Source organism: Corythoichthys intestinalis, chromosome 1 (genome assembly GCF_030265065.1).
Source record: "Corythoichthys intestinalis isolate RoL2023-P3 chromosome 1, ASM3026506v1, whole genome shotgun sequence".
NCBI classification, from domain to species: Eukaryota; Metazoa; Chordata; class Actinopteri; order Syngnathiformes; family Syngnathidae; genus Corythoichthys; species Corythoichthys intestinalis.
In genome coordinates this window covers 75,889,314-75,907,978 of record NC_080395.1, presented here as the reverse complement: position 1 = coordinate 75,907,978, position 18,665 = coordinate 75,889,314, and the positions used below count along the sequence as shown (strand labels likewise).

Genomic DNA, 18,665 nt, shown 5'->3' with positions numbered 1-18,665 from the left:
GCTCGCACAAACATTGATTTTCTTAAATGATAAGGAAATGAATAAGTAGCCTAAAATTGTAAATGACCAAAAATAAGTCCAAAGTGCACATTAACAGGTAAGATGTTCTGAACCTCCCCATCAGAGCAAATAAAATTAAGTATAATAAATAAGCCTCCTCAACTCTTTCCTTGCTCTTAAAGATTTAATCAATTTTCTGTTGCATTGCCCTTTTTTATCGAATCAATTCAACGAGCTTGCTTTTTTTTTTTTTTTTTTTTTTTGCTGTTCTCATTTGAACCAATCACAGCTAAGTATCTCAGCTGACGACATATCAGTATGTCAGCCAATAGCGTACTCCAGGGGTCCCCAACCTATTCCACAAAGGCCCACTGTGGGTGCAGGATTTCATTCCTACCAAACAAGATGACAACACTTTTTCCCCAATCTGGTGTTTTACAAGTGCAATCACTTGATTGCAGTCAGGTGTGGCTTGTTTTAGCAGAAGCCTCATTGGCTCAACTGCCTCTGCTGGATCGGCTGGAACAAAAACCAGGACCCACAGTGTGCCTTGAGGACTGGGTTGGAGAACCCTGGCGTACTCCATGAATGCTATTTTTTGACCGTGACGTCCCCATCGTAACGTGGAAGTGGATCATTAAAAACACGCCCTCGCATACAATCCATGTTATTTCTGCTTGTTTTCTCCAGTAATCTTTCAAAAAAGAACATGCCGATTAAACACGGCTGCTATGGAACATGTAAAAACGACTCTAGACATTCCGACATATGAAGGATGTTTTCCTTATATGTTTCCCGAAACCAAAAACTCGGAGGAAAAGAATGGATCAACTTGCGCGGACATCCAAAAGACAAGTTTAAGTTAAGTGTTCGTTGGCTGCCACTGAGTAGCATTTGCGATCGCTACACAAAAATAGCAATGTAAAATGCCCCCAAGAATGGTCAGAGATGTAAGACAACCAGAGGTTATAATATACCAGTGAATTTGGCACCAGGGACATCATTTTCGGACAGAATTGGTGGGTTTAGCCATAGACTTCATTACCTATTGATGTGACACTTCGTCATTCTTTGCGTCACGCCTTATCAGAGGGGGCCGAGCTTCATTTAGTATAGTCGCCCGAAGACGGAACACACTCTTTCCGAGCCAGATTTAAGCTTGGATTTTTGGAAGAACTACGAAAGTTGTACCACATACAAACAGGAAGGATTGTCTCAGGGGTGATTTGTTTGAGGATTCAAGGTAAATATTATATTTTTCGTTCCATGCATGCATGATTGAAGCATTTATTCGCAGAAATTTTCTTCTTTGTTTACACATGGAGGCGGCTAATTTTCGTAACTGACTAGCCACATAGTTGGCAATATTTACGCGAAATAAATGCTATTTGCATGTTGTTTTTTTCTTTTTACGAGACTGTTACATCCATATCTATGAAGAATTTGGGGATTTAAGCATTTATTCACAAGAATTTTCGCCAAAAAAGCTCTGTTTGCGCCAGGCGGCCACTAGCCTCATTCTCGAACAGAGTAGCATTTTACTTTGACAATATACGTAAAATAAACGCTAACTGCTCGGTTTCTTTGCTTTTAACCAAGATTCGAGACTGTTTTACGTCCATATCTATGAAGAATTCGGGGATTTAAGCATTTATTTACAAGAATTTTCACCATAAAAGCTCTGTTTACGCCAGGCGGCCGCTAGCCTCATTCGCTAAAAGAGTAGCATTGTACTTCGACAACATACGTAAAATAAACGCTGACTGCACGCTTTCTTTGCTTTTACACAAGAATCAAGACTGTTTTACATCCATATCTATAAAGAATTCAGGGATTTAAGCATTTATTCACAAGAATTTTCGCCAGAAAAGCTCTGTTTACGCCAGGCCGCCACTAGCCTCATTCTCTAACAGAGTAGCATTGTACTTCAACAATATACGTAAAATAAACGCTAACTGCACGGTTTCTTTGCTTTTAACCAAGAATCGAGACTGTTTTACGTCCATATCTATGAAGAATTTGGGGACTTAAGCATTTATTCACAAGAATTTTCGCCGGACAATCTCTGTTTACGCCAGGCGGCCGCTAGCCTCAGTAAACAGCTAACGCTAACAGTATATAGTGTTTAAAGATTATAAAGGGCTATTCTATTCTATAATAATTTGTGATTGTATATATAATTTATTAATAATATATTTACATATGATTTATTATTGATTCTGCATGTTTTACTCAAGTATTAAGTTTCTGATGTTAAACTGAGTGATTTATTAGCTGTTGAAAACATGCAGTAAAAAAAAAAAAGTTGCTATTTTGGTCAAAAACTTATATGTTAAATATTGCTATTGATCCTGCAAATATAGGTGATTATCTCTGCGTTTGGTGATTTTTGTGCATCTAGTGTAAAATCTGAGACTTTTATAGCCATTTTAAGTTGTGTTATACTTATATAAAAAATAATTGGTCGGGATTTTATCAGGGAACGACTTTTAATTTTTTGATGCTGCTGCTCATGGACACTCATATATGGCTAAGGTAGGTGCCTGTTTTGGTTTTAGATTGGTAGAAGCTTTGGTTTTGAAAATATTTGAATTTGAAGTTTTTGAAAATAGGCCCCCTACGAATCGGCCCCGTTTCCAGTGTCATGTCAATAGGTTATGAAGTCTATGGTTTAGCTCATTAAACATCTTGCTCGTACACTATTTCCATGCTATATCTATTGCATGCTATTGCTATTCCATTTCTATTACGGACAAACGGGAGGTTGACCTGCCTAGCAACAATTGCTAACGTAATGAATATTAATGAGCAAAAGTGACGTGTTGCTTGCTGCGGTACGCAATTGAAAGGACAACTGAGTCCAGGGCGGTTAGCTTTGCTGCGTGCATACGCACATTGACCTGACTCATCAGATTCAGATAAGTGCAGCAGCTGGGGAAAGTCAGGCAGTCTGGCAGTCAGTGGAATAAATGAATAATAAATATCGGTGGAAATGGATTATGCGACACAAGCACTTTATTATGCATGTTGTTAACACTTCTGTAAGTAAATCTGATTTTGGTAGATTGTTTTCTTTTTAGAGAATAGATGCGTGAGTGGCAGCCTTGCAGTTTTTTTTGTGTTTTTTTTGACAGTTGCTGTCATATATTTGGGATCAAGGCACCGTACAAAGAAACAAGGTTTTTGCCCCGAATCTTATACTGGAACGGCGTTCCGGATTGCTCCGGCCCACTTTCACCCCTGCCTAAGCTTGAAGAATTGATTGAAGGCCTGGCTGTGAAAGCTTATCTTTTAATTCCATTGAAGGCGCTAAAAGGCCAACGTTGAGAACCGTCAATGGCCGCCAGTGAGTTAACTTATTTGGCTAAAAATAAACTAGTCCGGAGATCAAATTGTCATAAACGTGGCCCGCGTACCAAAATGAGTTGAATACCCCTGCTGTAGATGACGATGTGCTGCATTACTTGAGTATTCTTTTCACTGATGGCTTTTATTACTTGGACCTGAGTAATGTTATTTTGAAATAAAGCTACTCTTACTTGAGTACCGTATATTCCGCACTATAAGGTGCACCTTCAATGAATGACCTTTTTTACAGTTGTTTTCAGATATATAGGGCACACCGCATTATAGGGCACAGTAGTAGTACTAGTGGTTGGGGTTGCGTTATGGAGCTACTAGATGTAGCTGCGCTAAATAAATGTCATGCCAAGATTAACCAATATATTCACTGCTGGCCAAAAGTACTGGCACCCCTGCAATTCTGTCAGATAATGCTCAATATCTCCCAGAAAATGATTGCAATGACAAATGCTGGATAGTAATATCTTCATTTATTTTGCTTGCAATGAAAATACACAAAAGAAATGAAAAAAAAAAATTCATTATCATTTTACACAAAACTGAAAAATGGGCCGGACAAAGGTATTGGCACCCTCAGCCTAATACTTGGTAGCACAACCTTTAGACAAAATAACCACAAACAACCGCTTCCGGTATGAATCAATGAGTTTCTTAAAATGCCCTGCTGGAATTTTCGACCATTCTTCTTTGGCCAATTGCTCCAGGTCTCTGAGATTTGAAGGGTGCCATTTTCAGATCTCTTCACAGGTGTTCTATGGGATTCAGGTCTGGACTCATTGCTGGACACTTTTTGAAGTCTCCAGTGCTTTCTCTCAAACCGTTTTCTAGTGCTTTTTGAAGTGTGTTTTGGGTCATTGTCCTGCTGGAAGACCCATGACCTTTGTTGGTAGTCTTCAGACTTCATAATGCCATGCACACGGTCAAGTAGTCCAGTGCCAGATGCAACAAAGCAACCGCAAAACATCAGGGAACCTCCACCATGTTTGACTGTGGGGACCGTGTTCTTTTCTTTGAAGGCCTCATTTTTTTCCCCCCTGAAAATTCTATGTTGATGCCTTTTCCCAAAAAGCTCTACTTTTGTCTCATTTGACAAGAGAACATTATTCCAAAATGTTTTTGGCTTTCTCAGGTAAGTTTTGGTAAACTCTGTCTCTGGGTCAGAAGTGGGGTCTTCCTGGGTATCTTACCATTGAGTCCCTTTTCATTCAGACGCCGACATAAAGTACGAGTTGACACTGTTGTACCCTGGGACTGCGGGACAGTTTGAACTTGTTTGGATGTTATTCGAGGATCTTTATCCACCATCCGCACAATCTTTCGTTGAAATCTCTCATCAATTTTTCTTTTCCGTCCACATCTAGGGAGGTTACCACAGTGCTGTGGGCTTTACACTTGTTGATGACACTGCGCGCGGTAGACACAGGAACATTCAGGTCTTTGGAGATGTACTTGTAGCCTTGAGATTACCTGTGCTTCCTCACAATTTTGCTTCTCAAGTCCGCAGACATTTCTTTGGTCTTATTTCTTTTCTCCATGCTCAATGTACAAATACGGACACGGGACAGGGTTTGAGTCAACTTAAATCCATTTTAACTGGCTGCAATTGTGATTTAGTTATTGCCACCACCTGTTATGTGCCACAGGTAAGTAACAGGTGCTGATAATTTCACAAATTCGAGAAACATCACATGATTTTTCAAAGGGTGCCAATGCTTTAGTCCGGCCCATTTTTGGACTTCTGCGTAAAATTATAATTCGAGAAACATCACATGATTTTTCAAAGGGTGCCAATGCTTTAGTCCGGCCCATTTTTGGACTTCTGCGTAAAATTATAATGATTTGATTTTTTTCCCATTCTCTTTTTCCATTGCAAGCTAAATTTATGATGATATTACTACCAAAGCATTTGTAATTGAAATCATTTTCTGATAAAAAATTAGCATTACCTGATAGAACTGCGGGGGTGCCAATACTTTTGGCCAGCAGTGTATTACTATTATCGGATTATAAAGTGCACTGTTGGCTTTTGAGAAAATTGAAGGGTTTTAGGTGCGCTTTATAGTGCAGAAAATACAGTAAAATGTTTGCCTACTCAACCCACCTCTGATGATAATCCTAAAACTCCATAATGCAAAATTGCAGAGCTGCCTTCATTGAATTGCGTCATGTTTCATAGCTCTTGAGAATGAAAGCAGATTTGCAGATTATTCACTGAATTACACTGGGTTTTATAGTGTAGATTGTGCCATAAATGTCCAAATTTAACATGTAGTGATTTATGTTACAGACACCCTTCAAAAATATCATTAATTTCTTGTGTATGAAAAGTTAAGGTCCACCCTGTATTTTGTAAGAATAATTTGTGCTTATTAGACACTTACAGTAGTTTAATAACAGTTTGTGGTTGACACAGGCCGAGAGTGTGGTTGTTGTGGGCTCTGGTTCGAGGAAGAAGGGGTACAACTGTTATGGTTGTCAGTGTCCCGTAGAGCAAGCCTCCTTCCGTGCTCTTCTTTCATAAAGAGCTCTATCATGAGGACTTTCTCTTTGTGGATCTGGAGGCTGATGTCCTTTGGTATGTCAGGGATCAACCAATCCACAAAGTCACTCATGAGCATCACCACATTCTGCAAAGGCAAAAGGAAAGATTAGAAACTAAGATTATTACTGTGTCATTTTGACTTTACAACGCCCGTGCCTCCACCATAGTTTCTGCTTAGCTAGTGCAAAGTGCTTGACTGTGTTTGCGCGCCGGGAATATCTTTGCCATTTTCACACTACATTTTCCACATTATAGCCCCAAAGAAAAAAGCTGGGCCTTCTAGGTCCAGCCAAATGAAAAGCAACTACCATGGAAATAAATGGAACTTTGAAAGAGCCCCAACCACCGGGCCGCGGACTGGTACTGGTCCGTGGCGCATTTGCTATTGGGCCGCACAGAAATAATAATTTAATAACGACTGCATTCTGGCCGGATTAACTTTGGCCTGTGCCCCTGGCTTAACACACCAATATCCCTGTCTACTTTAGATATAATACTACAGGATAGAATGTTGTCATAGAAATCCATTGATTGGACTGCTAGCAGTACATCTTGTTTTGAACATCTATGTGCGCTATTCCTCGATAATAACGTATGACATGGGGCGGGCGCATCACATTTGTTGCCGGAACAGCCCAACACTAGAATGACTGAAAAAAAGGACGTCTTTGGACAACCTCGATTGATAACCACCGTTCCAAGACACAGCAATTAAACACATGGCCCAATAGGCGACCATGTGGACCCCAGCACGTCTACTGCACATCATTTGGTTAGATTCGTCATATGTCAATATACTCGAAAGTGTCCTTTCTATTTAATCCACATGTGACGACTGTCAATCCTCCCCCTGTGTTTTTTTCCAACACATTGTTGAGGACAGCAAGGTGGCTGATGGCTAGAAATCTGAGCAGTTCTCGAAAGTGACACGAGCAGCTGTCCAACAGCCATTGTGCCAAGCAAGTTTAAACGTCATCTTCAAACGAAACACCCGTCGCTTCAAAACAAGTCAATGGACCATTTTGTCCGCCTTCGTGAAAACACAGAGAAACAGGCAATTTTTTTTTTCTCTCTCGAAAAACTAGAAAGGTAAATGAGAAAGCCCTCAAAGCCAGTTACCTTGTTGCTGAACTTGTTGCTAAATCCAAAAAGTCCCACACTGTGACAGAGACATTAACACTACCTGCCTGCTAAGCCATTTTCCGCGAGATGCTAGGCACCTGATGTGGTTAAAGACATTGCTCAAGTCCCCGTCTGATAATTCTGAGCTTTTTCAAGCCTAACTGCTATAAAAAATGAATAAATGAAAACAGAGAAAGACAGAGCTGTTGAAGAGTAAGAATATTGGCTTTGTGTTCATCTAAACAGGCTCAAGTTTCACACTGAGTAAGTATGTATACTGAGAAATTACTGGCCCAAACATTACATTTTGGCGGTTTTATTTGAGATTCACTTTGTTTCCAAAAATATTAACAAGAAATCTTTTCTCTTAGTTGTTCTTTTTTTTTTTTTTTTTAAGGTCTGATCACATCACAAGTGCATTTACTCAGGAACTGCATGTTTTTGTATTTTGTGTGTAGAATAGATTATTTCAAATTTGAAGGGTGGGATGTTAAATGTCCTCCAATTCTGGAATGACCCAAATAGCCAGGCTGGAACCATAAGCGGATTTTGCGAGGGGGCCAGGGGGGCCAGGCCCTCCTTGGTGACAGAAAAGTGTCATTGAATGTAATTGACTTTCCTATATATGATTTTGAAATTAAGAATTTTTTGGTAAAATATTGTCTATAAAAGTTGTAAAGCAATAAAACAAACAGCAAAAATAAATGAAATGAACAAAATAAAAATTATAACTGGTCAAAATTATTTTTCAAACCGATCATGTGACGATTGTAATGATATGAGCAGATCGTATCTGCATGTTCGATTAGTAATGTCTGCTCGCCACAGCACACGGAGGTCAGAGATACGCAGCGAGCTCGAGACAGCTGATAAACAGCCCGCCAGTGGACAGTTAATGTTGATGATGCCCCTCTTCTGTTCTCTAACTAAAGATCTGTCAGTCACACCTTTCAGTAAGTTGTCTTATACAAGAAACCCACAAAGTAACAAAACTAGCACCTTAGACAGTCACTTGCTTTGCTTAGCTAAAACCACCTGAGGAATGAAGAGGCAAGATGGATATAGCCTACGTAATTTTTTCAAACCTAAGCTTTCAAAAGCGACAACAACTACTGAGCAAGAACCAAGCATTGAAAATGTGGACCATGAAAAGCCAGAGAGCACCGCCAAATTGGTGAGCGGAGTTTCAATTTGCCCCACTAAAGACGCGAATTGTATAACAAATTTTGCACCCTTATAATATTTTGCTCCCACAGCTGTTGAGGCGGTGAATAAGCCCTCTTTCACATTCAATTGGAATCTCAATGTTATCCACAGGTGCTAAGTAAACAAGTAACATCGTAAACATACATGTTCCACACGAATATGGCGTAAATTGATGCTTAACTACACGGCGAAGACATAAACAGTGATAGAGCAGTGTGCAGTTGTCGTGTACAGCTAACATGGCAGAATGTGTCTGAGAACTTTTCTACATGTCAGTCCATGATCAAACGTAAGTAAATATTCCTTTATTTAAAGAAAGCTTGTAGTGTTTACTTTGTAACCGCTGTATTTGCGACCATTTATAACACAAAGTTGCAATTTCTGATGGGGTGCAAAATTTGACAGTACACCTGCTGATACCGGCGGGCGTAGCATATTCAGTGGATGACGATCTTGGTGAAAAGTAAATGGTGTTATACTTATATAGCGCTTTTCCACCTTTCAAGGTGTAGCTGTCTTAAGCAGCCTGATTTAGAATCCCCCTCAAAAATGATGGGAAACAAAAAAAAAAAAACACTTATTTTAGTATAATATTATATTATTCTTGCGTTTCGGGTCGTTCATCAACATTTTGAGCCCCCCCATACCACAAAAGTCAAACTCCGCCTATGGCTGGAACTTGCCCAGCGTGGTCAAGAAGCAGCCTGCTGGCTATAGAACTGACGCAGCCGGTTTTGGCAGGTGACAACGCTCTTATGCAGCCATGAGTCGCCGTATCAGCTCGCCTGAGAAGAGTGAGCATGAAGTACTCATAAAGCGGTCAGGATTTTAAATCGCTTCATTTTCGTAGACATTTGACATCGAAAGGCAATTGGAATTTGTTATATCCACTTTTATATTTTGCGTTTTGCTTTTTCATTTTCTCTCTCTCTCCATCTGTCACTCTCAACAGGCCTACATCCACCCATCATTTGACTCATGTTCCAACCACGCCTTGCCAAGTGTGGTCAACCAAAATACAACCTACGGGATGCCTAAGTATGGAGGCACCCTTCTAACCTTTCCAAAGGCAAGGCAATCTCACCATTTGCAAAAGCTTAGCTACGTTTGCTAGCTTTGCGACTCCAATGGCACAAGCCATTGCAGGCATTGTTTTAAGTGATTTATTTTGGAGCATATCCCAGTGCAACATTCTCCAGATTGAGGCAAAATGATTTACAATACGCAGCGGAAGGTTATGTTGAAAATATAAAAATTGTAGCAAGCTATTGAGGCAAAAACCATACAGATTCAACACTTACAGCAAGCAATGGGTTGCGATACTAATGTGTCCATTCACAAAACGTCACATGGAAAGAAAAAAAAAGTTCAAGCCGCTGATTAAGACACTGTTTACTTAAAAAGAGCAGATGAAACAGCTATACTCAGATGTTATAGTTGGGTGACCATATTTTGATTTCTTAAAAAGAGGACACTCGGCCCTGCCTCGAGATACTTGAATTTTACTCGAAGTTCACTCAAAGATGCCTTTATCACTTTAATACACTTAAAGTGTGCCTCCTCTGTCTGGATGGAAAAATTCAGTTTTATAAAAACAAAAACAAAAAAATAACAATAAAAAAATAACATAATGCAGACCCATGGAAATGTAGTACAGTCAATACACACACACAGTGGGCTATGTGCCAACCATAGACTTCATAATGGTATTGACAGGTCATATCGGGCACATACTGCGCCTCTCTTCAAGCAGGGGGCCACCCACATCAAGAGGAGCTATTCACAAACACACACACTTGGCATATGTAACGCCGGATTTAGTTGAAAAAGTAAGAAAGCTGTACCGCATACTTGAGGATTCATGGTAATTATTATATTTTTCGTACCATGCCTGCATTTTGAAACGTTGTGAAAAAATCAAAGGGAGAAATTAACCGCTACAGACTATTATCATTCTTCGACATATTTACGTAAAATAAATGCTACCTGCACGGTTTGTCTGCTTTTAACCAATAATCGAGAATGTTTTACGTCCATATCTATAAATAATTCAGGGATTTAATCATTTATTCCCAAGAATTTCAACGTAAAAAGCTCTTTGTTGTGGTAAGGTGGCGTCACAAGTTGATTGAAGACGAGCAGCATATTTGAAATATTTACTTATAATAAATGCTACCTGCACGGTTTTTATGCTTTTAACCAATAATTGAGACTGTTTTACGTCCATATCTATGAAGAATTCAGGGATTTATGCATTTATCCACAAGAATTTAACACTAGAAAACCTAGCAGAGGCCAAATTGGCCTTTCCCCAAGACAAATACTCCTAATATTCCCACGCAATGGCCGATTTGGCCTCTCCTCCGGAAAAACCCAGAGCTGGCCAAAATGACCCAAGTGCTTTTGAATTAGCAAGTCGTTGTCTGACACACAGCTACCATTCAGATGTAAATACAACCACTAGACATACTGTACATTGTGTTGGTATGCTGCCCAAACGGTTGAACCTTATATTATTATATTATATATTCATGTGATATTTTGTTTCAGTTCAAGCAAAGCTACATTTATTTATTGACATTTATTTATGGAGTTTACACTTTTTACATTTTTTAACCCACTTCTGCTCTACTCCACACACAACAACAGAAAAAAATGGCCTAAATGTGTACAGTGTTTAAAAAAAAAAAAAAAAAAAAAAAGCGTTTTAGAACTGCAATTTCAGTGAATCAATCCATCCATCCATCCATCCATCCTTCCATCCATCCATCCATCCATCCATCCATCCATCCATCCATCCATCCATCCATCCATCCATCCATCCATCCATCATCTTCCACTTGGTCCGGGGTCGGGTCGCGGGGTCAGCAGCTTTAAAAGGGAAGCCCAGACTTCCCTCTCCCCAGCCACTTCAACCAGCTCCTCCGGCAGGATTCCAAGGCGTTCCCAGGCCAGCCGAGAGACATGGTCTCTCCAGCTTGTCCTTGGTCGTCCCCAGGGCCTCCCGCCCGTGGGAAAAGCCCGGAACACCTCTCCAGAAAGGCGTCCAGGAGACATCCGAACCAGATGCCCTAGCCACCTCAGCTGGCTCCTCTCAACGCAGAGGAGTAGCGGCTCGACGCCAAGTCCCTCCCGGATGACCGGGCTTCTCACCCTATCTCTAAGGGAGAGCCCAGAGACCCTGCGGAGGAAACCGCTTGTTTTTGGGATCTTGTTCTTTTGGTCACGACCCACAGCTCGTGACCATAGGTGAGGGTAGGAACGTAGATCGACTGGTAAATCGAGAGCTTTGCCTTTCGGCTTAGCTCCTTCTTCACCACGACGGACCGGTGCAGCGTCTGCATTACTGCAGACGCTGAACCGATCCGCCTGTCGATCTCTCGCTCCCTCCTACCCTCACTCGTGAACAAGACCCCAAGATACTTGAACTCCTCCGCTTGGGGCAGGATCTCATCCCCGACCCGGAGAGGGCACTCCACCCTTTTCCGACTGAGGACCATGGTCTCAGATTTGGAGGTGCTGATCTTCATCCCAACTGCTTCACACTTGGCTGCGAACTGCTCAAGTGAGAGTTGGAGGTCACAGCTTCATGAAACCACCGCGCACCACATCATCTGCAAAAAGCAGAGATTCAATGCTGAGGTCACCAAACCGGAGCCCCTCAACGCTTCGGCTGTGCCTAGAAATTCTGTCCATAAAAATTATGAACAGAATCGGTGACAAAAGGCAGCTTTGGTGGAGTCCAACCCTCACTGGGAACTAATTCGACTTACTGCCGGCAATGCGGACCAAACTCTGACACAGGTTGTACAGGGACCGACAGCCCTTACCAAGGGGCTCGGTACCCCGTACTCCCGGAGCACCCCCCACAGGACTCCCCGAGGCACATGGTTGAACGCCTTCTCATATACACATATGGACACCCCTATGAATCAATTTGAGTGTAACAGAATGAATTTGTGTCGTGAGAAGGGGGAAGGGACCTTTTTGGTGCCCTGAGGAGGGAGAATGGACATGTCATGGAGGTGAAGCTCACCAGTTTAGTGTCATAGTACCTACTACATTTTAGAAATTGAAAAAAAAAATTTTTTTAAATGCAAGTTAGTACAAGAAAATGTGTGAAAAATTTTGAGAAAAACAGTAACAGATTGAATTTATGAGGTGAGAAGGGGGAAGGGAATGGCCACGAAAAGTTGCTTTGAACGCACTGAAACAATGACTGAATGTCCTGATAGTCCTAATTATTATGAAGGTGGAATGTACTGTACAGTGTTGTTAATCTTACTTCAAAAAGTAGTTAGTCACAAACTCAATTACTTTTTGGGTGAACTAACTCAGCGCATTGTAAGAGTAATTGGTTGTTCAACATTTAACTGATGTTACTTTTCATTTTATACACATTATTACATTATATCTTCTAGAACACCTTTCACATCAACGATGTTAATGTTGACTGATTGAACGGATTTTTTTTCACCCCCCGCCCAAAAAAAACCTAAGTCAGACTTTTTACATTTTTTAAAAATTCACCCATATAAGAGTTAACGGTATACAACTTTAACTTTCAAATCCTGTGAGGAAAAAAAGCCTTTTTGTTTTTCGGGTTGTACTGAAACCGCACCGAACCATGACCTGTATGTGTTGTCACACCCCTAATTTATATAGATATATTTCTCAATATGCAGGTGAGGCTCTGAATCTCCTACCTTTCCTGTCTTTGCACGAGTTGTTTTGATTAAAAATATATCGTACAAGGTTGATGGGTACATCAAGAAAATTCTAAGGCAATTTTGGCAAATAGAAACTGCCGTTTCTGGAGAATTACTATGGGGCTTTGCTGTACTAGATACAGATCTATCAGTGACCTGTTGATTTGGGGACATTTTGTGGACACTTCCTGTTGATATCCAGTCACTTCCTGTTGATTTGGGGACATTTCTGGGACATGTCCTGTTAATATTAGGTCACTTCCCGGATATACCATCTTCATAATAAGTAGGACGGATAATGCAACATTCAGTTATTGTTTCAGTGTGTTCAAAGCAACTGCTCAGGGCCGGTCCCTTTCCCTGCCTCAATTATATATTTTGAGTCCTGGACTGGCTAATCAGTAAGTCTCACTAAGAAAGTAAGAAAAATATGGGGATCATTTCCTAAGGTGATAAAGTGACCGAGTGTTTATTTTGTGTAACGCAAATTCAGTCTGTTACTGTTTTTCTCAAAAGTTTTCATACATTTTCTGGACTAACTTGCATTTTTTTAAAAAAATTGTTTCTATTTCTAAAATGTCGTTGAAGGTAACCACCAGCCTGACGAGCTCCACCTCCACGACAGATCTCTTCTGCCTCCTCAGGACACCGAACAGTTAGTTCCCTTCCTCCTCCTCAGTCCACACATTTGGTCTGTTACTGTTTTTCTCAAAAGTTTGCGCACATTATCTGGTAATTCAGATGCAATGGCCACAATTCATGCTCCATGCCCCTGATTCAGTCCGTCTAAACTACAGACACAATTCCTGCCCTATACTCAAATTGCATTTCTAAAACACTTTTTTTTCCAAAACAATGTACAAATTTGAGCTATTTTTTTCCTGTGGTTGTGTGGACAATACGAGAAATTTGAACAAAGGAGCTAGGCACATTATAACCAGCCGTCGTCAGCTAATCCCTCAGGTCGAGCAGTTTATTAAACAAAGAAGGCTAATTGCCGTCAATCGTCGTCTTGGAATGTGAAAAGCCTTTCAATCATTCATATGTATTTCAAATAGTCCCAGGACAACTAAAACAATGACTTGATATCCTTTCAACGAGTGCAGTATAGAGGACAGAGGGTGCATTAGAGGTATATTTGTGTGGTACATTTCTGTGTTTTGTATAGCATTCATAGCTTTGATTTGATAGTTTGCTGATAGATTTGCTGTGATAACTCTTGTTAGAATCCTGTGCATCAATAAATACCAGGACGAAAAGACAAACATAAACTGTGTCAGACTCTTAGGGAACGTTTACATGGTGACTCTCCGAGAATACGGGAAATTTAAAAATTTGCATCTTTATGGGCCCGTCTCTATTCGAACAATGTCCCAATTCCGCATGAAAACAATGTAGTATTCATGCCAAGCCCTAGGGGGCAGTGCAGATTTACAAAGTGACAGCGAATGATGCACTTTGACCCCACCAAGCTCCTCAACCCGGAAAAAAATATGCCCGCCCAATCGAAGCAATGGCATTTTTCTTTTGTTCAAAAAGGCGCAAAAATGGAAACATTCAACATATTTAGTTTAAAAATATTATCAAAACAGTAAATTAAAGCCGACATTCCGCCATATTTGCTGTTTTTGATGTTTAGTAGCACCGCTGCGCACGCCCAATGTGACGTGTACGAGTGCTGACGTTATCGGCGCTGTCTCTCGCCGCGGGAGCCTTTGATATGCATGCTGAGCAAGCCCCCCTCAATCCCCCGCAATCGGATTCTTCCACTTTGGAGGCAGGATTCAGAGTTTTTCGTCCTCGCCTTCCGTCTTCGCCGACACCATATGTACGCGAGCCAACTCCGCAACACAATCATTGCGTCTTCGTGTCGCAGAGTCACCATGTAAACTGCCCCTTACGGCCGCTGCTCATGGCCATGATTCTTCAAGGTTTTCAGGGTTATGTCATTGGCGCAGCCACTTGTCACTCAACCATGTCTGACCAATAGTGAAGTGCAACATTTGTGTCAAAATGATTCAATAAAAATAAAAAAAAACGTAGTTCAAAACTTTTTTGACAGAAGTGATTTTTCTTTTGAAAATACAGTGATCCCTCACTACTTCAAACTTCACGCCCTCAGTCCATTGCGGATTTGTTTTTTCAATTAAAAAAAAAAAAAATACTGATGAGCTGTCCCGAGCCAATCGCACTGTCTCCCTCTCGCTCCCTCCCTGTCCCTGCTCTTTGTTCAACAGGCAGGCAGTGCACGTGCACTGGAGTTTTTTATTAAAGTTAACAATGACTGATGAATGTGTTTGATCTTGCCTGAGCCACGAACTTCTGAAGCTTATTTTTCTACTACTACATTATTCTTGTTTAACAAATAATTCGGAGGGACAGTAACATGTTTAACTTATCATAATTATTACATTTGAAGTGCTTAAAAACACATTTATCAAAATATATATGGCAGAAAACACTCAGGTGACTTGAAGTTCTGCTCTGAGACCCCCAATTTGGCCAAATTTCAAATTTGTCCTATATACATGTGTGATAGGTCTATCAAACACAACAGTTTTTTTGGCTCAAAATACAGAGGTTTATTTTAAAGAGGGGTGCAAGAGCAGAAACTGCTTCTTCAGCTTTGTCCGTGTTTACTGCAATATATATACATTTTTTAAAAGTTATACTTTGGGAAAAAGTGAAAAAACATGTACAGTATGTGTAACATATACAGTGCCTTGCAAAAGTATTCGGCCCCCTTGAATCTTGCAACCTTTCGCCACATTTCAGGCTTCAAACATAAAGATATGAAATTTAATTTTTTTGTCAAGAATTAACAACAAGTGGGACACAATCGTGAAGTGGAACAACATTTATTGGATAATTTAAACTTTTTTAACAAATAAAACACTGAAAAGTGGGGCGTGCAATATTATTCGGCCCCTTTACTTTCAGTGCAGCAAACTCACTCCAGAAGTTCAGTGAGGATCTCTGAATGATCCAATGTTGTCCTAAATGACCGATGATGATAAATAGAATCCACCTGTGTGTAATCAAGTCTCCGTATAAATGCACCTGCTCTGTGATAGTCTCAGGGTTCTGTTTAAAGTGCAGAGAGCATTATGAAAACCAAGGAACACACCAGGCAGGTCCGAGATACTGTTGTGGAGAAGTTTAAAGCCGGATTTGAATACAAAAAGATTTCCCAAGCTTTAAACATCTCAAGGAGCACTGTGCAAGCCATCATATTGAAATGGAAGGAGCATCAGACCACTGCAAATCTACCAAGACCCGGCCGTCCTTCCAAACTTTCTTCTCAAACAAGGAGAAAACTGATCAGAGATGCAGCCCAGAGGCCCATGATCACTCTGGATGAACTGCAGAGATCTACAGCTGAGGTGGGAGAGTCTGTCCATAGGACAACAATCAGTCGTACACTGCACAAATCTGGCCTTAATGGAAGAGTGGCAAGAAGAAAGCCATTTCTCAAAGATATCCATAAAAAGTCTCGTTTAAAGTTTGCCACAAGCCACCTGGGAGACACACCAAACATGTGGAAGAAGGTGCTCTGGTCAGATGAAACCAAAATGGAACTTTTTGGCCACAATGCAAAACGATATGTTTGGCGTAAAAGCAACACAGCTCATCACCCTGAACACACCATCCCCACTGTCAAACATGGTGGTGGTAGCATCATGGTTTGGACCTGCTTTTCTTCAGCAGGGACAGGGAAGATGGTTAAAATTGACGGGAAGATGGATGCAGCCAAATACAGGAACATTCTGGAAGAAAACCTGTTGGTATCTGCACAAGACCTGAGACTGGGACGGAGATTTATTTTCCAACAGGACAATGATCCAAAACATAACGCCAAATCTACAATGGAATGGTTCAAAAATAAACGTATCCAGGTGTTAGAATGGCCAAGTCAAAGTCCAGACCTGAATCCAATCGAGAATCTGTGGAAAGAGCTGAAGACTGCTGTTCACAAACACTCTCCATCCAACCTCACTGAGCTCGAGCTGTTTTGTAAGGAAGAATGGGCAAGAATGTCAGTCTCTCGATGTGCAAAACTGATAGAAACATACCCCAAGCGACTTGCAGCTGTAATTGGAGCAAAAGGTGGCGCTACAAAGTATTAACGCAAGGGGGCCGAATAATATTGCACGCCCCACTTTTCAGTTTTTTATTTGTTAAAAAAGTTTAAATTATCCAATAAATTTTGTTCCACTTCACGATTGTGTCCCACTTGTTGTTGATTCTTGACAAAAAATTAAAATTTTATATCTTTATGTTTGAAGCCTGAAATGTGGCGAAAGGTTGCAAGGTTCAAGGGGGCCGAATACTTTTGCAAGGCACTGTATATATCCAATGCTAAATCTGAAATTTGTGTGTGTGTGTGTGTGTGTGGGGGGGGTGCTACTTCGCTGTTTACCACAAGAAATGAGGGATCACTGTATTTTTTTTGTTTGAAGGGACTTTTTTTTCATTGAATTATAAAGACTTTTAAAGATGAGGCCCAAACCCAAGACAACATTACTTCAATCAAAAACAAAAAAACAAAACAAAACAAAAAAATTCAATCAACAAAAAAATTCAAAGAAAAATAGTTTTCAAATGTTTTTTTTTTTTTGGTCTCAAATTAATTTTTTTTCATTCAAATACATTTTTTTGATTGAAGTGCTGTTTTTTCAATTGAAAATATACATTTTGATTAAGCAACTACTTTTTCGATCGAAGCACCTTTTTTTTAAAAAATTGAACAATGAAGACAAAAATCCACCTCCATACGTTTTCACTAGTTGTTAGGACACCCCTCTGTTATTAAAGAGTTGGTACGCTTCGTCAGCCGCGACTACTGAGGTGCTGTGAGTAACGTCATCACTCGAAATTACCGTATTGGCTCGAATATAAGACGGTGTTTTTTGCATTGAAATAAGACTGAAAAAGTGGGGGTCGTCTTGTATTCGCGGTCTAGACATTATACCTATTCACGATGCTAGATGGCGCCAGATATCATTGAAGCGAATGCTCAACTTGAGGAGTAATGTTCTGTCATGACAGATCTCAGCTGCTCTCGAGTTTAACCGGTTAGCTTTATTTTATTGCAATGTTTTTCCTTATTCAGATTTGTTTCAAGACTACAGTTCCAGTTAGACCTCACTTTGATGGTTAATGCAGTTATTGCAATTTTGTTGTTTTATCACAATAGATTGGTTTATTTACATTTCAAAAACCAGACGCCATTCATTTACGAATGTGATTGCACTTTAGTTTACATATCTAAATGTTCAGCAGTGTTGTTAATAACGGCGTTACAATATAACGGCGTTACTAACGGCGTTATTTTTTTCAGTAGTGGGTAATCTAATTAATTACTTTTCTCATCTTGGCAACGCCGTTACCGTTACTGAGGACGGAAAGGCATGCGTTACTATGCGTTACTATATTGGTCGAAAAGTCTGAGGGAGACGGACTCACCGAGACGACAGAGCAGAGCAGGAGCGGGGAGGAGGCAAGAAAGTTGTGACGCCGAGCAAACGCGATGCTAGGTAGCTCCAATAATACATGTTGTAGCCGATAGCCGACAAACTACGCCCGCATGTTATGGTAGATATGGTAGACATGGTAGATATCACATGTACTGTATATAGATATAACTAGATGCAAAATGACAGACATGGCACTAAATGCGTTAGTTGACAGCCGCCATCTTAAAGCAGTAGGCTTTTTAGGAC

General features: G+C 40.5%; 1 protein-coding gene across 3 annotated transcripts in view; it reads right to left on the bottom strand.

Annotated features, from left to right (window-relative positions):
• Positions 1-735: 735 nt before the first annotated feature.
• The window catches only part of ano1a (anoctamin 1, calcium activated chloride channel a), a 175,523-nt gene continuing 157,593 nt past the window's right edge, over positions 736-18,665 (bottom strand). For all 3 annotated transcript variants that reach the window (XM_057840031.1, XM_057840029.1, XM_057840030.1), the window contains one exon: positions 736-5,990. In XM_057840031.1, coding sequence (XP_057696014.1) covers positions 5,751-5,990 — 240 coding nt within the window. In that variant the 3' untranslated portion in view covers positions 736-5,750. The remainder of the gene's footprint in view (positions 5,991-18,665) is intronic.